At 44.9% G+C, this 22,249-nt stretch overlaps 1 protein-coding gene across 5 annotated transcripts in view; it reads left to right on the top strand.

The window, feature by feature from the left end:
- The first annotated feature begins 7,018 nt into the window (after window positions 1-7,018).
- LOC119383307 (pumilio homolog 2) overlaps window positions 7,019-22,249 on the top strand; it is a 129,921-nt gene continuing 114,690 nt past the window's right edge. Inside the window, exons 1-3 of one of the 5 annotated variants that reach the window (XM_037651382.2) lie at window positions 7,019-7,169; window positions 7,467-7,679; window positions 21,063-21,137. In XM_037651382.2, the coding sequence (XP_037507310.1) occupies window positions 7,506-7,679; window positions 21,063-21,137 (249 nt within the window). In that variant the 5' untranslated portion in view covers window positions 7,019-7,169; window positions 7,467-7,505. Of the gene's footprint in view, window positions 7,170-7,466; window positions 7,680-8,581; window positions 8,673-21,062; window positions 21,138-21,234; window positions 21,262-22,249 lie in introns of those variants that run through there. The other 4 variants (XM_037651383.2, XM_037651384.2, XM_049412475.1 and 1 more) reach the window with 4 other exon arrangements.

The following is a 22,249-nucleotide window of genomic DNA, read 5'->3' as shown; positions in this document are numbered from 1 at the left end:
TCATCAATTCATCATTTAAGTTTAAAAGCTTGTTATACCGGCTTCTATGCCCTAAGTATAGTAAATTTTAAAACATAACATATTTTACAGGTTATCACTTGCATTCAACCGAAAGTCAAATCCTGCTACTGCTCAAAGTTGCTTCCACTTCCCTTTGAACCAAAAAGAATGACATATGCATATGACTTGTTTCAACTTTTAAAATATTGCACTGGTTAGCTGGGTTATGACAAATATGCTTATTTTTCTTTACAATATGTGATATAAACTATTCGAATTCGCTTCGAAATTCGCTTCGACCAAATCACTATTAGCTTCGAATTCGCTTCGGACCTAAAATTTACTATTCGCACAAGCCTAGTCTTTTGACTAGGGAAGTAAGTTCACGTGCTGTGGTGTTTAGCTCATGCCATTTTTGTTGAAGGTTTGTATCACACTAACTTGTGCGACTTAACGAATTTAGTCAATTTAGCTAGACTGCTCAGCATAATAATAAATCTTGTGTGCAGTACCTCATTCCCCAAGTGTGAGATTGTGCACTGATTGTCATGCTGTCTGGCTGCACAGGATTTGAGAATCCAGCTTCCTTGCCTCCTTTCGATCCATGATCTTTGAATGTGCATTTACTGAAGTTTTGGCAACTGGATAAAAGAGCTTGATTAAAAAAATTTCTTCGGCCAGCTCCAAACATTCCGTATTCTCTGACAAGAGCAAGCTCAGCCAGGACAGTGTCTCCTCTATTTTGTCAGTGCGACCTAGATGCAGCAGATGTAACTGTTCACCACCCTCTCTTATTGTGCTTTCTTACTCTCCCCCATTGGCTAGCATTGGTGCCTGCTTTGTGGTTATGAGGGAGAGTACCTTCCGGGTGGTGCCTCACAGTGGAATGCAAGAGAAGCAATTTTTTTTAAGTATAAAAACACGTGGGGTGGCGTTTTGCATCCCTCGTGATCACTATGTTGGTTGCCACTCCGGCTGTCGTAGAGACGCGCTCTTTTATAATCACATGTCTTGGTTCATAGCCGTGAGGCGCTCTGTGCACTACCAACAGGGAGGCGTCACTGTGATGCTGCTGCAGGCGCTGGCTTTAAAATCTGCCACATGAGTGCTTTGTGGCAGCAGTGGTGTTTCTCAATATGCCATTCTTCAATAGGCTTCTTCAAATCGCGTTGCAGCTCTTAGCCGCAACATAGAACCATTTTTGGAGAGGTACTGCAACTACACTGCTGGACGATGAAATAAGAGCTTAGAGGTAGTTATTACAGTCATAAAGTGTGTTGGAGCGGCTTTTGGTGCATTCATATTTGTAAGCAAAACATCAAAAATGTGTAGGTCATGGCAAATATACCTCACAAAAGAGCACTGCATGGGTTGCAATTCTCAGTTCAGGACAAAACCTAAATGTTCTTGTCCTGGACTGAGAATCATAACTCGTGCAGAATCGCGACCCATCTGGGAAGAACTAAAAGATGCAAGCAGTCGTACCATCTGGGTAGCGTCACATCGCGGCAGCTCACTGAACCAAGGCCGTCCAACGGCTCCCACAAGGGAGCAAGCGTTTGCACTGGCATTGAAAACATAGAGAAGGTGTTGCCTAGAAGCATAAAATCAGGGGACATTCACAAAATTCGAGTAATTGAAGCGTGCCTATGTTCGTTATTCGAGGTGCCTTTAAGGTTTGCTGGCTATGCTATATGTAGGGGCTCATGTTAAAGAGACAGGGTGTGCAAACACGGACACAAGAAAGAAGTTAAGACGCCACAAACTCCGAGAATCATTTAAAAGGCGCACAACTGCGGAAAAGAAAGAAGGCATGAAAACTTATGTGCGCATGCCCAAGCAATAGGCAAACGTATCGATCTGGCATGTGTGGTGGTCTATGTGAGAGATAACTATTCAGACACTTGTTTTCTTCTTTATGCAGGTTAATTGATGGTTGGTAGGTGCTGTCAGTTCGTCTGCACAATTTTTCAGTAACCCTTTACGTTCTCAGTAGACTTGGAAACCACTTGGAATAATAAGTTTTGTCATCTGGCAAACTATGTCTCATAAGCATACTTGCAGCTCAGTGGGCCCAGTGTACATGTATGGTGAAATCACTGTGTCCTCTTCGCCACCGAACCCAGCGAGCCAATGGCAAATCTTGTATGGCATTCTGTGTGCTTATCTGTCTGTCTTGTGATAGTAACAAATGGTTCTTTTTGGGGCCTTATATTACTTAACTATGTATACCTTAAGTAGAGCTTCGGGGTCCTCGGTAGTTCCAATCGGCCCGACACGACCGTACATGTCATTCTTGCATTTATTCCGATTTCTGTGTGCTTTCACACAGACATTTTCTTGTCTTAGAATATGAAGCGTCATGTTGGACATTCTCTGATAATGCAATATGAGGCTTGCTATTAGGCTGCAGCATTCGTGTGTTGTTGATCTTGGCAGTCGTCTACGAAAAAACAAAAATTAGCAATGTTTAATTCTCATATTTCTCACGGGGATTACCACCTAAGTGCAGACAGCATAACTTGTGGCATTTGTTATGTGTTTTCACCTTAGTCCAAACTGTAACCCAACTGTACTTTTTGGTTGCAAATACTTGAGAAATGCAATTCCTCTTTCTTCAATTGCACCTACAATGAAATGTTCAGCGTTAAAAATGCTGAAACTTTAATTTAGACCAATTTTTTGTATTATGAAAATTTCTAAGCTGTATGGCCCAACTCGAGTTTGCAGCTCTGTATCTTCGCTATGAAAAGAAAGACTTTAATGTGCACCTGTTAGCACACAACCTTCTGGCAAACTTTCTTCTTTAGCACACTAAAGTGGATCGAATTGACATATGTCGCTCTGTGGCATAACGCTTTGTTGAGGTATGCCACAGAGTAACGTGTCGAGAGTCTCATGCTCCCAGAATGTAACAGAATTCTTGTAAACATCAAGTTAATGTATCAGTTTGCTCAAAAATTTCAGCTCTTGCCTTTTTCAGAGTTGTAGCACTTCGCAGTTTTTTTATGCTTCAATTTCGTTTCTGAAGTTGTGATGGTCTAAATAATTTTTGCACTTTTTGTAAGTGCTACGGTGCTTAGTCAAATCAGTTCAACAGTTATGTAGCAGGAGCATTCTGCTCTTTGCATGCGCAGTCCACCGGTACTCCAAACATAAAATTTTGCATAGAGCCTGCTCCATGTCTGCTTTATCTGAAACTAGGCTTCTTACGCAGCCTGAATTGGACGGCTGTTGACTTTTCACTCTCACTATGTCGACTAGTTTGAAATGCCGTACCGATCCAAAAAAGTGTTAATAGGGTGTTTTAGCACTGATGGCAGTACCATATCGTTTATGCAATGGTATAACCATTTCATATTAAATGCTGCACAACTTGACGTTTTAGCTACGAGAGGTGCTCGATGCATACAGTCATGTGGTGAGACTATTGTAGCGGTTATTACTGGACTTGCACATTAAGATAGCGACATGCCAACCACTAATTGCGGTGTATCTGTACTTTCCGTACGGTAAACCGGCACTGCTAAAAGACCCCACTGTGCCTTACCATCTCACTTCGTAAGGCTTTTGCCTGTGTTGAGCAATTTCTGGCTTATTTTAAAGCATTCTTGGACATCATTGTTGGCTGTTTCTTTAGCTGTAGTCAAGATACAATAATAGTGCCAAGTTTTGCCTGCACATTTTATACAACATTGCCATTAGTGCCTTTTCACTTTGTATTTTCCTTACCCGCAACGTGCGCCGACTTACATTCCTCATCGATGAGAATTTATTGTCGACATTTATATTTTGTTCACTCTAGCATTGTTTTCACTTTTCAAATGGCATTGTCGTGTTCAAAGGCCGTTCACACGTTATTCAGTATTTTGTGGTCTGACTGAGAGCATGCACAATATAGTCATGCATGCTGCATTTAAGTGCCTTGCAATGCCTCGCTCAAGTTCTGGATTGCACCACAATAAGGTATTGTAATTCTGAATAAAGCTGTTGTATATTCAGATCAAAACTGTATCGCTTTCTTTTTTTACACTGTGCACAGCTGATGCAGTGCATTTCACCGTTACAACAACTCGCGGACATAGTTTGCACTTTGACGGCATCCCGTTCGGGAGTGTTGGTGAAAGCAGTGCCGATCAACTGCCAGGGTCTGTACAGGTCCTTGAAAACCTTGAAAACCCTCAAATTTGAAAAGTGCACTTTCAATGGTCTTGAAGGTCCTGGAATTGTATTCTGTCCTTGAAAACCCTTGAATTTCGGGACCAGTGCAGTCTAAAGTCCACAGTATGACCTGCTTTCCGTTGTAGATTAGTGTAGATGCGGCAAACTTTCCATTTCAGAAACAATACACCATGCGAGTTTACATGTATTCTGTGTGTTCATGCCTTCTCCTATCGTTCATTTCATTCCTCACCCGTCAGTGCATCTGGACTCGCTTTCTCTCTCTCTCTCTCTACTTATCTCCTTACGACTTCACCCTTGTCTCCTGTATTTATGCAGTTTTTTCCCCTGTCAAGTGAGAGTTGCATGTGGTTAGTACATTGTAACGATGTCGAGCATTGCTAATACTAGAGAAGTCTTAGCACCTGTCCTGAACATTTGTTGTGTGTTGGGAACTAGTTTAGAATATATCAAGGCTAGACTTTTCTACAGTATAATAATACAGTTCAAAGTTGGATATAACAAAACGCAATTTTTTCGTAGTTCCCACATTAAGGAAGATATTTGCATTCCCTGGCAGGTACTCATAAGGTTCAACGTTGTCAACCCGAAATAACGAAACTAACTTAGAACCAAAACTGATTTAACGGAGATTTTTCTGAAAGAACATAGGAAAAAGGAGCATTAATTTCTGCCTATTTTGTACACAGACAGCTTTTTCCTCAAGCGCAGGCACTAACGCTATTGCGTCAAAACGTCTGTCACCCATAGTCGCAAGCCTGGTTTTATTTTGACAAGGCCACCCACATGCACGGAACAGTGGACTTAACAGTCGTGCTGTTACGTACCAGATGGTGCTACTGGTGGCAGTGGTTTATCGTTCCTGCCAATGCTCCCACAGGAACACTACTGTGCGCTTTTGTTATTTCATGATTTATGCGACAGATGACACTGATCGTCTCCTCGCAACTTTCTTGCTTGCCCTGCTGGCATAATGACTGCATTCGTTCTCCCTGTCTTTGCATTTTGGCTGCATGCCATACTTCACGTGACTGTCTACCTGGCCTGCATCGCCTGGACCACATATGTGAGGCTCAATGTTCGGGACACCTGAACAGACTTTTCACATGAGCACGTGTGATTTAGCGGCAAATACAATGACGTGGTAAGTTCTGGGTGTCTCTATGTTACGGTTTAGGTTTCAAAGGACTGAAAGACCCCTCTCTCAATTTTACAAACTTCCTGATTTAACACTGTAATTTGAGTGTGGTGATGACTTCGTTAAAGCGAGTTCCAGCTGTATATTTATAAGTGCGATAAATTTAGTCAGAATTTGAAACATTGTTATAGGAAGAAGAAAAAAGGCTCATTTGGACGTCGTATTTTAGTCCTTGAAAAATGTATGACAGGCCCTTGAAATTCCTTGAATATCCTTGAATTTTCTCTATTGACACCTGTACGAACCCTGATTCACTGCCCAGTTTCTCAAGAATGGAACGAATGAGGTCCAACATGGCACAGTTATTGCAATGTCGGGACGCCACACACTTGCTGCACGGAAGATTCTCTGATGCCGCACACGCACCTGTTCACTTTATTGGAAATCCACGTGCTGCTGAGGTTTGATGGCTCTACAGTGTTTGCATTGCACTGCTGAACTTCAGTGCATAATTCCATTCTTTAATTCCTCACCTCTCTCCAGTTCATATGATAGCGAAAAGAGCATTAGAAAGGCTATCTGCAACAGGTGCGAGTTGTTTTATGCACTCATATTTTACTCTTTCCTTCCTTCTTGTGTGCATGTGATGCAGGAATAGGTACTTGTTAAAACATTAGCACACGTTTATTTTGTTTTGAGGAAAACAAACCATGTGAAGTGGGGAAGAAAATTTTTTTTAGTTGGAAAGCTCTGATGTACTACCATCTGCCATAACACTTTAGGTGCTGAGAAAGCTTAATCACCGTTTTAAGTTTTTTTTTAAGTTTGTAATGAAAGAAGTGACACTTTTTTCACAGCTATCCTAAGTGGTACGTGAAGAATTGATAGTAAAAATTTTTTCCACTTGACGTTGCACTGGATAATTGCCGGTAATATTGAACCAGCCTTGCACCAGATAAGTCGAGCGCTGTGCTTTTTAAAGCAGAATTCGCTGCACTCGAATTTCAACCAATAAACCATCGATGCCACTGTAAAAAAATAAATAACTAAAAAATAAACGACGATTTCGGGAGAAAAAAGATATAGTTCTTTTTGCAGGAAACGCCCACCGAATATAATCGAGTGCTTCGATGCATGATGCCTGTAACGTGATTGACAGTTTCACTTAGCGTGATTGAAAGTTTCACATCAATCACGGCAGTTTCGCTAACGTGATTGAAGTTTCACTTTCACGTATGAAACTTTTGCATTGAAAGCTTTATGATACAGTGATGGGCTGATGTGGATTAATTGCACGATATGTCGTACGCGGAAATAAGATCTTTTCTATGATATGTCATACCCTCCCGAACCTACGGCATTCGAACCTTTGACCTTGTGCACATGCTGCAACACGAACTCGCCGCTGGTTAAAGTTCTAATGGTTCTAACCTAGAAGCGGCACCATACCAAATGCTACATTTGAAACCAAGGCAATACTTGTGGTAGTAGTCGCTACTGTTCTTGATTTCTTTTTTTAGGTAACTTGCCGTTCCCGCCCTATCTTTTATTTCCGGAGGAACCGCGCTGGCTGAACTCGAAAAAGAAAGCTACCGAGAGCGTAGTGGAGGTGTAGTGCCCTCTCGTAGCAGTATGTTTCGAAAACGCGCGCTTCACTGAATGTGTAAAGCTGATGCGGTTGCTTATTGCGAAGGTATTTAAAGGGCCAGAAAAGAAGGTTTTTATGATTTGGGGGTCTGGTGACGTAATAAGACGTCACTGTTTACCCATGCTACATTGCAGTTTTTAACATGTCGTCCGCCATGTTTTGAGGCATCTACAATCGGTCCCTCAAATCCACTCCATCCAGGTAAATAATTTGATGATACAGCTTTCGTACCCGAAAAATAAAGTTCCGACTACCTTGACGATACGGCCGCTTCCGTTCGTTTGCACTGCAACTTTCTTTCGCCAAACTATGGGCACTCCCCGCAGAGCCCCTGCATGTTTTTGTAGTCGCCATGACTGCATTGTCTTATGAAAGAAGTTGCAGTGCGTAATTTTTGCTGCGGAGCACCGTTTCGTGTACCAGTTAGGCTGTTACCTTGCTCTCTGTTTTGTGGTGCGGGTTTAATAGCGACGGCTTTTTAATGGTCCTTGTTTGCAGCGTGAATGAAGTGGTTTGAGCAACAGGACCCCAGCAGCAATGCTCGCCAACGGCCAAGAAATGAACCCCGTGTCTAATGTGAGGCATGGGGCTACTCGATCGCAGGACGATGCAATGGTCGGATACTTCTTCCAGCGCCCACAAAGTGACCCGGATTTCCAAAACTACAACAAGCAATCCCGCTGGGCATTAGGCGACGACAGCGTACTCGAAGTAAGTGCCGTTCCTCCCGACTTACTTGCTCGCCGATCTGCCAGCGCGTGCGCGATCTCATCGCGTGAACATCGTGAACACTACGTGCATCATTCGTGTGTGCATCGCAAAGCGCGTGCTTGCTCGCGCTGATACGCGCCCGTCTGTTGTCCTGACTTTCTTACTGCACCGCTCGCATTCCTCATCGCCGTGGTAGGCCTACGCACGCACCCGTTTTGTTTATTGTTGATCGTGACTAATGAAATGCGTATCCCGTGCAGTCAGGCTAGTATCTGCGCCCAAATACACGTAGATAACGTCTTCAAGCCCCTGGTGCTGTAGCTGACTTCGTTTATTCGCTGATTGATTAGTTTAGTTGCAACGAAGCGCTCGTCCTTGTGCCGATGTCATTGGTTCACTAGCCGTCCGGAAAAGTTGAGCCGAAACGAAATTAGGTGCGGGCCGTGAAACGAACGTATTTTATTTCTACTTCAGTCTGTGCACTTCGAAGAATTGAGTGATTCAATTATCAGCGCCTCGTTCGCTCATCCGGTGTCGTGTTTCACGGACTTGCCGTTCGCAGGAGGAAAAAAAAAAGCAAACAAAAATTGCAATCGAGGTGTCGGCGCAGGAGTGAGGGGTTGTTTTGTAACCGCGTCGGAGCTGCCTGGTTAATGCTTATTTAGCGATGACAACTTTCCCGTTGTGTTGTGTGGCTGGACTGTGTCGGTAAGTTGCTGTCAGTGCCGTGGTGTTGCTTCTTGTTTGCCACCGGTAGGCCTAACCTACACCCCTGCACGAGCGCAGCGCCTTTTCGCATTCGCCTTTCCCGAGTACATGCAAATCGGCAGCGCGATCGCGCGATTCGCGGCAGCCGCACACTGTTGAGGCGGATAACGTGTGCAGAAGAAGAAAAGGCGTAAACAAAATCAACGTTAGTCGTTCACCATGCCATGCCTCGGCAAGTTCGTGGGCCGGTCCCCCTGTTCCGACAACGAAAATGGAGAAGCACTGGTAAATTACGACTCCTTGTTTCTTAGTTTCAGTGTTTTTTCTCGCCAGCGAGTGTGACAACTTCCCGCTGAAAGTTTGTAGAACGGACTCGTGAGCGTAGGCAACTTGGCAGACGTGGTCAGTGGCCAAATGCGATGTGTCATGCAGCCTATATTTAGCCACGGCTGCCACACGTTTTTGTCTCAGATTTAACTCGAGTGTTCTTCTTGCTGGTGGGAACTGCGCGGGAACATTGTACAGCTATACAATTAGATTGTTACAATTACCCAGCCATCTTGGCACTGTTGCGTCATTATTGAATTAATTGGAATGTAGAATGTGGCTGCAGTGATGTAATGCCTAATGCTGTGTAACTGGTTGTGGTAACCAAAACTCTTGATAAGTCAGGCATGTTTTTCGCATTATTCATATTGTAGTGCATGAGTGACTGTTGGGGCTCCTATTGGAAGCCTAGTTGCTTGGTGACCTTGAACTTGTTTCAACTGATTTGTCAAACAGATTGGCAAAATTTCTCATGCCAGGGATGCTTGTCTCCTTTTAGCTTTTGTACGCAGAAGTAAATGTCAATGCTAAAAAAAATTCACAGAAATTTCACCTGTGTATACAGAAATTTCATTTTAGTGTTCCTAAACCTTTTGCCGAAAATTTTTATGGCTTGCGCACTACTGCAATTGCCATAAGACTGGCCACTGACCTCTATGAAAAAATTGCCTTTGCTATTTGCCTGTTTAATGCTTTACCTCATTCACAGGAAGAGCAGCAATAGAGTATTTTGCTACTGTATCCAGGTGATATATTTGTGATTGTATTCAGGTGATTGTTCGTGCAGTAGCTTGTGCCATCAGGAACATCTGGGTCACACTCGTGTTGTATGGATTGGTGTCCCTGTATTTCAGTAAAAGCAATTCTAGTATTGAAGGCATGAAGTATTCTTGCAGACATCTTCATATACCACACTTGAGGGGGGGATTTTATACATGCACACATTATGTAGCTTCTTAGCCCGGGATTGTAATGCATTTGTTAAATATCATGCTTCCTTTATAACATTATTGCTTACCGACCTGTCTAGCATAGCTTACTGTTTGACTACAGAGAACTTTGTGAATCCTGCACATTGTTTTGCTATTTCTTTGAGTGCTCTTAGTTTTTGTTTCATTGCTTGATATGTGTAAAATTTATTATATAGATTTTTATATGAGTAGTCATATAAAACAGACATCAGTGTCCTTTCTTGCTTCCTGAGTTTGTTCTTGCTAGCATTCTATGCTGGTGAGTATTGTGTGCTGTTTCTGTATGAAGTTTTATTGTATAATCAAGCAATCAATGCTAAGTCGAAGAACAGTGTGTCGTGTTTGGCTGTGATAACCATGACAACATGATGTCCATGAAATAAGCAGTAATATTCTGACCTATTAAATGTTGAAGGCGTCCTGTCACACAAATTATGCATGTTTTTCAACGGAGAAACATAGTGCCTGGACTGCAATGACGCACTGTCTCATTTTTTGTGATTGGAAGTGACGTTTGGTCACATGGTAGTAATGCCAGGGTTGACACGCCAAGTCGCATGTAATATATGGTCCCAGCTAGGCCGCACTATTGTGCACTAAAAGCTATAAAAGCACTTCTTATTCTTCACCAGATTTCCGTTTTTAAATAACATATTTTCAAAACAATTGCAACATGACACTAGATGTGCTGCAACGGCCACCATGAGGCGAGCCTTCCAGTTTATAAGAGGCAGAAGGGGATTTGAAGCAACCAGATACATCTCATGCAGAGTGAAATGCAAAAGGGAATGTCTGCTGTTGTCCTCTGCTCGGGTTCTCAACTTTGATGATGGATAGCTTTAGTTTTCGTGCACCAATCCAGTGCTACAGAAAGCAGTAGAAAAAAAATGTTGCAGAGACCTTTTTAATGGCCTTAATTGCACTTGTACTGTGGGTGTCGTAATACATAGGCATGGATATGCATATTTCAGTAAAATGCATTCTTGAAAGGTAGAAAACAGATGGGGCTACGTGGTATCAGTAAATGCTACTGGTGCTTGTGATGCATTACGACAGCTGAATGCTTCGTAAGTATGACTCTCGAACTTAGATGTCAGCAGTCTGCAAAGGCAACATAAATCGCTTGGAATGGATTGAAAACAATTGACATGGCTGCATCTGTATTCTCACTCAAGCACATGAGCATTGGAAGCACTTGCTTCTTTTTCTCGGCTTTTTACAGTGAGAAAAGAAATGGGATCTGTTACTTTTCTTTCCTGTGCGATGGCCTATGCAAACTGATGTTTGCAAAATTGCTAAGTTCTTAAAGGGGTCGTAAAACTTTTTCGAAAAAATGTTGAAGTGCCGTAAAATATCCCCCCCCCCCTCAAAACCCGCAAGATTTGGAGTGGGGCCCTTGCTCGGTTGCACATCAAAATTCAAGATAGCGGCAGAAGAGCCCCTAAGAAAAAAGAATGCACACCCGTGCTTCAAATGAAATTCTTTACTGAGTACGCATGCATTCGCTGTTTTCAAAACAGTAAATGAAACAGTGAAAATGGTGGAAGGGGAGGGTGGGGGGCACTTGCTTTGTCATTGGTGCATATTTCAAGTCGTTTGAAAAAAAAAAAAAAAGGAGGGGGGCGCTTGCTCGGGAGTTTACGGTGTGTATTCAGAATCCTGGCCGTCCATTGAATAATATACCTTGACTTGTTTCGTCATCCGGGTTGATTCTATAGCTATAAAAGCACAATTTCGATTTCCCTGCTGAGCCCTAGTTAACAGATTCGGAGCATCATACCGTTTCGATTGCAGTGCCATAATAATGTCGTGCGTAGAAACCATGCCGACCATTCCAAACTGCACTGTTGTATGTTAGAACCATGGTGAAAGAATATGAGAGGTCTTTCAGCAGCGTTGCTTCGCCATGCTGAGAACACGTTGACTATTTGCGTACGTTTCGGCCAATCTCCGAGGGGTGACGCATTGTGTTAAGGCATAGAGATACTGCAACTCTACTCCGTTTCACACATCAGATGCAACGCTGTGGAGGCTAGCAAGACTTCTTGCAGTAGATGCATTCGCATTAAGGAATAGTTTGATGTTTTTACCACCCAGAATAGTTTTTTTTTTTTTTAGTTCTTAGGCTGTGTAGTAAATAAACATGTTCAGTGCCTTACAAATAAACACCATTATACGGCTGTTATTGTATGGCTGGACCATTTAGCGTCTCGGTATTTCATTTGCGTGCAGTCGCGACGAGTCATGCAGAGGCTCGTGCGAGCATTTACAACGATGAAAACGAATGAGATGTGCGGACTTACACATTCACATTTTGCTGACCGAAATTCTTGTTTCGGCAGCGTTGCACCTAATGTATGAAACGGAGTATAGGGATGGTCATCCTTCGCACACGTCACTTGCAGTTGCGATACCTTTGTGCTTTGTGTTGGTGCACATCTGTTGCTTTTGCATGGTTTCTTGTGGTATGAATAGTTTTGTGTACTTGTGATGGGCAAAAGCTGTTTTGTCCCACAGTGCAAGACCGGATACATGTCGTGTCGGGAGGAGTACTCGTTTTCTGCCTTGAAAGGCGATGAAACATGTTAATACCCGCTAAGATGATTTTATTGCTGTAAAAAATTTCAAAACAAGCATTCACTGTGTTTGCCCATGCACTTTGCCTTGAACCGATGGAGCCCTGACGAGTGTGCCATCTGTCAGAAACTGCTAGAAGCCGGGGCGAGTGCTGTTGAGACACCTCTCATATTCCTGTACTGGGGTTAGGCCACAGTCAGCTTTTGGGTTTTGAGCACTACTGTTAGTGAAGAAATTGGTTGGGTTTTGAGCACTACTGTTAGTGAAGAAATTGCCGAAATGTTTTACTGCTTCCTAGCTTTCGTATCAATCTATTATTTTAGAGTGACCAATGGTTAACAATATGTTTACGACTTCAAATGTGTTAGGATGACGTCACCTGGTTAGTGCCAGTGGTGGCCGGCAGTGCTGCATTGTTGTTTTAGTAGCGCAAGGAGGCCAGGATTTCAAACTGGCATTATAAAATGCTCACTGAATATTGCGCCGAAGTAATTAGGAATCGGCATGTCCAATGCTGATTGAAGCAGTGAAAATTATAATTGGGCAGCTTCATTTTCTTTTCACGACCCCTTTAAGCTTCACCTCTATTGGTCATCAACATCTGTAAGAGCAAAGCCACACTCACAGCCCTAGCACCATTCAAAATGTCACAAGCGTATTGTCATAAAGATAAAAATTGCATGTTGCCTAGTAAAGTGCTTTTTCTCGGAAAGGAAACTGCAGAAGTGAGAGGCTCAAGAGAGGGCTCAAAATTGAGCGTCATTGTAGTCTTAAGGCTCGTTCACACCGGCGACTAGCAACGGTTGCGTGACCGTTTGTGACTGGCGGTCAAAAAGCGACTCAAAGCGATCGATGTTCACACCTGCGTGCGCCCTATATACGTCGCCACATAGAACTCACGTCTGCTCGTACACAGCTTGCATTGCTGTTGCTCGTAAAATAGGCTGATGTCCTGTTCCTGCGCATCTGATTGGTTCAGAGGTTTGTGACTGCAGTCGTGCGACTGAAAAATTGAGCAGCGAGCGACTGAGCCAAAGCAGTTCTTTGCGACCAAACTTCCATTTGCGACCGTTTGCGACCAGTTAGTCGCGCGACCGTTCCGAGTCGCCGGTGTGAACGAGCCTTTATACCCCTGTCACATTGGAGATGTTCATGTCATTAGGTTCAAATGTCATTCAGTGCAACGAATGCCGCTCGATCCGTGATGGTGCTACACAGGAAAAAGTAATGTAATTCGTTGATGATATCAATGTCGATAATTCAGGCAAAAAATGGCCGGAAAAGTAGAGGAAGGTAAATGTAGAGTGGTAGAAAAGTTAAGTTATTTATTTTAAAAGACATGCGGGAAGTCACTTCACTAAATAAGCACGAATAAAAATTTTATCTCGCAGAATATCTGGCCACCGTAAGCCAAGACGACGCTTAGCCAGTAGTCAGTCACAGCCGATAGAATGAACACAAGCAACATGACTGACATGGCACTGCCGCTGAACAACGACGCTAAGCTGTAGCAAATAAAGCATTTAGTTGATTTGAACTTCGCATTGCGAGAAAAGTACACAAGACAGTCGAAGAGGCTTGATCGTCAGAAGAATAACCAAGACTCAGCCTGTTGAGTATGCACGTGAAACAAGGTCACGGTGTAAGACAAGGCGGAGTGCGTTCGCTTAACGCATGCATGGCGTGACAAAAAAAAAAGAAAACAAAAAGACATGCCGTGTCTATTGAAGCTTTCCCCAATGCAAAGTGACAGAGGTACCCGTGGCAGTTTGCGGTGCGACAGCACACTCAAGAACTCGGAGCGTTCCACGTTCATTCGCTTTCAAAACATAGTCTCACATGCGTCCATGCGGGAAAACAAGTTTGCAGCGGAACTCTGCAATATTGTCTTCCCGTAGCTTTATGAGAGCAAATGCCTCCGCCTGGATCCAGTGTGCCCGGGGAGCTGATGCCATCGCTGCAGATACACATGCACACAGGCGTCTGTTTGTTTACACTACGGGCAACAGTGTCGGCGGCCGACGCCAATGAGTTGGAAAGTAAAAAGAATTTGAAACAGCCTTGCATACACCTGTTCTCATTAAAGGGACAGCTGCCTTAAAAAAGAAACATTAATAGCGAGTTTGTATGAATGCGTGTCAAATTGGGAATGCTGAATGCCACATTTTAAGTAGTCTCTGGGGTAGAGACATACCGTATAATGCGGAATATAGGTCGAGGCGGAATATAGGTCGACCCCCTTACCATGACCGGCAAAAAAAAAAAAAAAAAAAACACGGAACTGTTGACTGAAGCACTTTATTCAGTCCTCCGAACTGTCGGAGCTCTCCTCAGAGGACGACTGCCTCTCGCTAGCCGCCTCCCACAGCATGTCGTCCTCGGTGCCGTCGAGAGCGTTGCTTATGCAGCACTTCTTGAATGCGCGCACCACCATTTCCTCGGGCAGAGACCTCCATGCCTCGGAGACCCAACAGGAAACTGTCGCGAGAGGTGGCCTGCGCAGCCGGCCTGTCGGGGTCCGCGGGTTGTCACCAGCCATCCATTCACTGTACAACGCACGCACACGGTCCTTAAAGGGCTTGTTGAGGACGACGTCCAGCGGTTGCAGCGTTGACGTCATCCCTCCCGGAATGACGACGAGATCAGTCTTCCCGTCGCGAAGTGCCTCCTTCACCGATGCCGTCAAATGCCCGCGAAATGCATCCAACACGAGCATGTTCCGGTGCTGCAGGAGGGCTCCGGGCCGCCGGTTCCACACTGTGCGGATCCACTCGCGCATTAGGGCCTCGTCCATGTACCCCTTCTCGTTCACGCGGACGACGACATCCCGCGGGAAGGCCTCCTTCGGCAGCGTCTTCCGCTTAAAGATGATGAACGGGGGCAACTTTCTGCCGTCGGCCGTGCAGGAAAGCATCACGGTGAAGCGCGAATGCTCGCTTCCGGTAGACAGCAGCTTCACCTCCTTTGCCCCGCGTTCACAGACAGTTGTGGACGACGGCATGTCGAACCACACCGGCGTTTCGTCGGCGTTGCCGATCTGGCCTAACATGTAGCCATGCTGCCGCCGGAGGCTATTCACGTAGAGTTGAAACTCTATCAACTTGTCCTCGTACTCCTCCGGCAGCTTCTGGCAGATTGACGTGCGCCGTCGAAGGGCAAACCCTTTGCGTCGCATGAAGCGGCGGACCCAATAAATGGACCCCTTGAAGTCTTCTCTCGACAGACCGGCTTCACGGGCGAGCTCGACGGCTTTTGTGCGAATGAGCTCCGCACTCACTGGCAGGGACCTGGCACGGTACTCGCGGACGAAATCCGCCACTTTGTCCTCGAGTTCCGGGTGCACAGCTCGGCGACCGCGAAACGACGTCTTCCGCGCGTTACACACCGACAGTTTAGATTTCTGGTTGCGCCAGTACCTGACGCTTTTCTCAGATATTCCAAACTGCCGCTGCGCCGACATGTTGCCATTCGCTTCCGCGAATTCAATTACTTTTCTTTTAAACGCGGCGGTGAACTGGCGCCGCGTCCCGGTATTCATAGCTGGCCGCAGAGGAAGGTCGCCACTCGCTAGGAACACCAGATGAACAAGAAAAGAAAAATGGCGTCGGGCGTCGGCTCATCGGCTCATGGAGGCGATGTCGATGCTGATGCCCAAGAAGCATGCGACGCTCCCTGTTGCCAGACGATCACTCGGTTTGTGCCAAGGGCCGGTATATAGGTCGAGGGGCGACTTTTTAGTGACATTTTTTGGAAAAAATCTCCACCTATATTCCGCACTATACGGTACATTCGGTTCGAGTTCGAGAGAATTCGGTTCGAGGATAGAAGTTCAAGAGAATTCGATTCGGTTCGGTTCAAGAAACATACATTCGGGTCGAGTGTGACGGTGAATGTGTTTTTCAAACTCATTCAATTTCTTAAGTCATTTGATTCTAATGACATCAAATATCGCTGTGTAACAGCCGCATAATGTCATTAGATGTGAATGTCATTACATTCGAATGACATTAAAACGCCCAGTGTGATAGGGGTATTAAGCTATTACAGAATGTTTTGTGGTCATGTTTTCTTTGCGACTTATGTTTGGCTACTGTTGTCGTGAGGCGGATAGGCACATTGTTGTGAGCTTCAGCTATAAACTCTTGTTTCGAGGCATGCGCTCACTACTACTTGCTGCTCTCTTTTTCATCTTTGAAAGCTTTTTCTATTTTGCACAATATTTATAAGACGAGTGAAGAATGTGTGCGAAAAGAGTGTGTTCTTGCTTCATCGTGAATGCTGAATACAGTCCCGATTGGAAAGAGAGCAGCTGCAGATGCTGACAACTTTCACTGTTAGATTGCTACGCATTGCAATTTGCACATCAGCTGTCTTCCAGTGGAGGGCTCATTGTGATTTCATTGAGGTTGATGGCAAGAAAACTGTTTTATTCACTTAGTGTTTCCTCTCTAGTCCCTTTTTGCAGGACAGCCTCAAAGGTACAAGCCGCCGGCAGCATTGTCTGTGTGAATGGTAGCCCTAGTAAAAATAATGGAAAGTTCGAACATGGGGGAAAAAAGCACTTAAAGGTTGTTTTTCATCCATATCCTGGTTTAGTGTTGTTAAAATTATTTCCTTCTATACATCCATGCACTTTGCCTTTGAGAGGTCATGCCCCACTTGTTAACTAGCACTTTTAACTTGTATGCCTTGAAAGGTTCGTGCGGGTTAAACTTCAGTGTCGTAATCGAGTATAGTTAGCGTTGAATGCATTCATTATAAATGGAAGAAGCTTTTGCATAGGTCACGAGTTTTATCCCTCAAATTTTAAGGAAATGGAAATGGCAGAGAAACAGCAGGGGCAGTGTTACTCTATCACTGCTACCACTCCTGAGCTCTGCAAAATTGTCGCCGAGTTCTTTGAGCAGTGTATGCCATTATGCATGCACTGTCAACAAAACTTGTACAGACGATCTTTATTCTCTTTTTTCGTGATGACAAATTGAGGTTTTAAACAAGAATATTTAGCTATCCACAGAGTTTTACAAATGCCGCCACTAGCGTTGCATGTATTCATTTCACATACATCGCCTTTGCAAGGCTTTCTACTTGCTTGTTTGATGCCACAACACAGGGTGGGAAAATCACGAAGCTGATTGTTTCAAAATTTTCGCTTGGTTAAAGATATGTGCAAGCCCTGCCATGGTGGTCTAGTGGTTATGGCGCTGGACTGCTGACCCGGAGGTCATGGGATCGAATCATGGCCACGGCGGCTGCATTTTCAATGGAGGCGAAAATGTTTGAGGCCCCGTGTACTTTGATTTAGGTGCACGTTAAAGAACCCCAGGCGGTCAAAATTTCTGGAGCCCTCCACTGTGGCGTCCCTCATAATCATGTCATGGTTTTGGGACATTAAACCCCAGATATTATTATTATTATTAAAGATATGTGTAACACCAGTTTATGTGCCATGCATGACTGGACGTGAGCGTATCTTTTCATTGCGTTGAATCAGGCTGAAGGAGGGTAGAGCTGATCTTGGGAAAAGCAGTTCCACGATATGTTGTGCATTTTCTGAGCAGAACATCCCTCATGGCAATGGTATTTAGTGCATTGGTGCAATTGCATGCCTGATTGAATGATGCAGCTGTACCTTAATGTTGCTGCAGATGTACTTTGAGACGGAGTATAATTGATTACATTTATCATTCTTACAGAAAGGTATTGTGTGCTTTCAGAATTTCCTTAGTGATATAGTTTCCAATACTCGCTCATACATTTTATTGTGATAGCAATTATATGGACAGTCTCGGCTGGAAAATGTCCATCCCTGTCGCCGTCATTCACCGTATATGTATAAGTATGTATATATATAGAAAAGCCACAAAGAAAAATAATTAAGAAATTCTTTCCGACGCGCGGAATCGAACGGGCGACCTCTCGCTTTGCAGCCCGCCGCGTTAGACGTTAGGCCACGACAGCACAGTCTCTCAGCCTGCTAACGGCGAGCTATTTATATACACTATGCAATTCAGCATGCTTTCTTAGTGGCCACATAGATGGCGCGACGTGCGTGCGTGTTGCGCGCTTTAAAGATCGTCGCCCCGCCCCTGCAAACGCCGTTGCTGTTCGCTCTACAGGGCGTCGTCGCTTTCGTGCGCTTATCTCGAGGAAAGAAGGGGCGGCCGGTGGGGTGCTTCGCTTCGCTCGCTTACGCTCGCTGCAGTGGCCGCGTTTGCGAAAGGAGCGCGCTGTTCAAACAGAAATAAGTAACAACTGTGACAATTAGTTCGCGCTCGTCTTGTGTGTACCTGTTCGTTTGTTTTGTGCGTCCTGCTTTATGGTTGAGCAGTGCACTTCAAGTGTCGAGCTGTGACGCATTAGTTCGCGCTCGTCCTGTGTGCGTTCTTTTCGTGTGTCCTTTGGGCTCGAGCAAAGCGCTGGCAATTTCGAGCTGCTTTCCGTTCTTCGCGTTACATTACAATTTATTGCTATCGCAGTCATTGCTTCGCCGTTGCGGCGAAACTGACTTTTTTTGTTCCCTTAGAAAAAAAAAACACTTGTTGCATTGCTTCCAAATGAAGCTGAATTTGAAAGTGTCAATTTTGGTTAAGTTACCGGTGACGATTTTTCTCACAGTGCACTCGGCATTGCTGAAAGCCATTAATAGAAGCTTTGATGGTGTGTTAACCTATATATGCCCAGTGTCCTACCACGGCCGCTACATAAAAAAACAGGTGCGGCCTGCTGCGTCGCGTCGCCGTCAATGGGCGAGCGCGGGTCGGCTGAGCGGCAGCTGTTTTGGGTGAGGGCGCCACAAGCGCGGTCCGCAAGGCAGACGCTGGTTCGTGTTACTATGTGGTTGCCTCAGGATTTATGCGTGTCCGTGTGCTTTCTCGTGTCTTTCTCGTGTGTGACCGCGCGTGTGAGCAGCTTGCCTCATGTTTCCTGCGCATGAGTACGGTTTTTTGGTGTGCGCGTGTGTGGCAGACGTTTTATTTAGCGGTGTGATGACGCGAACCTGTTGTGTGCCGCTTTGCAACTCGAACGTGTGGAAAGACGCTACTGTGAAGTACCACGTATTACCGTGCGATCTACAGTGTCGGGAAGCGTAATATTCGTAACAGAGCACTTCTTTCTGTCTCAAACGAGCGCTAAAACAGCCGCGCGCCGCCGCATCCTGACTACAGCATCAAGCCACTGCGCTGACTGCTACCCCCAACGGGTGCGCGCAACGAAAAAAAAAAGACAAGCATCAAAAGGCGCCCGGGGCGAACCCCTACCCTCTCCACCGAGAACGCCGTCGCGGTTGCGACAGCCTAACAGCCACGCAGATCGGGAGAATTCAAGAAATCAAAGTGGAACCGACCGATTCCGCAGACGAACCGGCGAGACAAATCCCTTTCCCCTAGCTGTCGCTGCGCTACGTGCTACGAGGCGAACAATCACTTGGAGTGTTCGCGAAACTGGGAAGGATCCAAACGAGAGACGACGAAGGGTAGGACGGTAGGGTGAAGTCGGCAAAGAAATAATGTTGTTCGTGTGAGTCGTGTAGTGCGGTCAGTTGATCTTATATAATCGAGTGATGACACCGTGGGAGCACTGTTTAGAAGAGTGTTGCCGAATGACGGTGACCGGAGCTGGATATTGTTTGAGTGTTTCATGGAAGAGAAATATACGAGAAACGTTCAAAGAATTGTGGGCTGCACACGTTTGGTGAATATTCAAGGCCTTTAAGTGTTCTTGGATAGTTTCTGATGGATGAGAGTGCATTTGTAGCACGGTAAGTTTGTTCCCGTTGTTTTAAACACCATCTAAGTGATGTTGTGAGTTGTAATTGATACCTGCCGAGTGTGGATGTTTGCGTGGTGTTTGTACTGCCTTAACTCAGAATATATTTTGTTTGTGTTGTCAACTCTTGGCTCTATCGCTTCCTTTGGACCACTACCGGCATTTGTTGGCGCACTAAAAGGACCTACATTTAAATTGTGTGTGCTCTCGTGGTGCGTTTCGGTGGGCCGATAAGTCAGCCCTTGGAACTTTCCCGGCGACTGCCTGTCCATTAACGGGATCAGTGACTGAGTGACACTCTTCATTTCAGTTGAGTCAAACGGGCAGCATTCATGGAGAGTATTGAGGCCCACTCTACAAAACATTGGTACTCCAGGGCAAACTGTTCCTATATGTGGGGTAATCGGCAGTTCTAATAACGACTTCACTATTCGACCTGTAATGTGCAACTATAAAACGCCTTATCTACGGCCTGATTGGAGTAAGTGTCGGGCGTACAAACGCGGCTGTAGAAGCGCTTCTCTGTGAACAGCTGGACCGTTGTGGTGGCGCCAGAGCGGGCGCAAGGAGAACTAGGACCCGGACGCCGTTTCGGCGCCACGCAGCAGGCCGCACCTGTTTTTTTTTATGTAGCGGCCGTGGTCCTACATATAGGACGCTTCTTTGACGCACTCTAACATCGCTATTTTTTTTTTAGCTGATGACTAGCGCCGCCTACAGCACATCAAGCAGGCCTAATTGAGGCTGCTTGATGGGCTGTAGGTGGCACTACTCATCAGCTAAAGAAATAGCGATGTTAGAGTGCATCAAAGAAGCGTCCTATATGTAGGACACTAAGCATATATGGGTTAATCTCATGCAAGAAGCCCCCCTCCCTCCGCTTTTTTTTTTTTTTTTTCAGTTTTGCAGTTTCATGTTATTCATGGTGCTTTGTATGGCCCTGTTCTGCAAAGATGATGAGTACACCCTAGTTGTTTTGCCCTGTCCTGTGTATTGATTTTCTGCTCTTCCAATTTTCTATCTTTTATAGGCCCGTGGCACAGAAGCACCAGAACTGGAGACAGACTTTCAGGCCCTCGCCTTAGAAACTAGTCATCAACTAGAGGTGAGTTTTTTCACAAATCGGATCTCCTGCTTAGGGTTCTTCATGTGCACCCGCTTGAGTTGGGCTTATAGTTGCCCTCGCCTTAGTAGTAGCCCTCGCCTTAGAAACTAGTCATCAACTAGAGGTGAGTTTTTTCACAAATCGGATCTCCTACTTATGGTTCTTCATGTGCACCCGCTTGAGTTGGGCTTATAGTTGCATTGCAGTGTAAGGCTTTTGCTCATGCCAAGTGCAGGTGCACTTGGTGCAGTTTTCTTGTATTCAAACACTTCGAAACTAAGTATTTCACTGTTTCTTAAAAAAAAGAAAAGAATAATGGTGTCACGTCGTGACCAGGAAGACCACAGGATGCAATTGGTAAGGATGAAACGCTTTATTGGGCGAACTTGTGCACCCAGTAAAAGAACGGCTTAAAGTACAAGGAACACTCACTGTACAATGATAACAGCGAGCACGGACGTCGAGCGTCAACTAATCTGCTTGTCTGTGAAATGCGTCTGCTTTTATAGATGCCTTATCAAACCTTCCAGCGCTATCGCTGGTGCCCGCATTAGCTTTAGAATAAACTCTGCTACTTGTGTCCTGCGTATAATCTTGACAGAACAGTCTGGAACTATTGTGAAGTTTACAAACATTGCAGTGCAGTCTGTGACGAGTGGTGGTAGCAGGTTTTTGTGGGTGAAGCTCAATCATATTAAAGGAAATGAGCGAGTGTGGCAATAGTAATAATAAAACGGATATGGCCAACCACATAATAATGCATAGGACGGACTGGTGGTCAGCAAGAGCAACGGAATGGATACCAAAAGCTCGGAAAGGCAGCCAAGGCCGTATGATGGTTAGGTTGGGGTACAATATTAATAAGAAAGCAGGCGTAAAATGGTATTGGTTCGTGCCAGACAGTGCATTAGAGATTATTGGGAGACACCATTGTCCTACAGTGGACATGGAATGGGCTGAGGGCGACATACAATAACAGATATACCCATCTTGTTCTAGCTGTGTTTATGACCCAGATCTCGAGCCTGCATCGGGGTTGTTGGCACATTGTATAAAAGCTTCCAGAATGTCAAATATAGACGCATTTTTACTTCTCATGTTTTATTAATTGT

Source organism: Rhipicephalus sanguineus, chromosome 2 (assembly GCF_013339695.2).
Source record: "Rhipicephalus sanguineus isolate Rsan-2018 chromosome 2, BIME_Rsan_1.4, whole genome shotgun sequence".
Lineage (NCBI taxonomy): Eukaryota > Metazoa > Arthropoda > Arachnida > Ixodida > Ixodidae > Rhipicephalus > Rhipicephalus sanguineus.
This window is presented reverse-complemented; position numbering and strand designations above follow the sequence as displayed.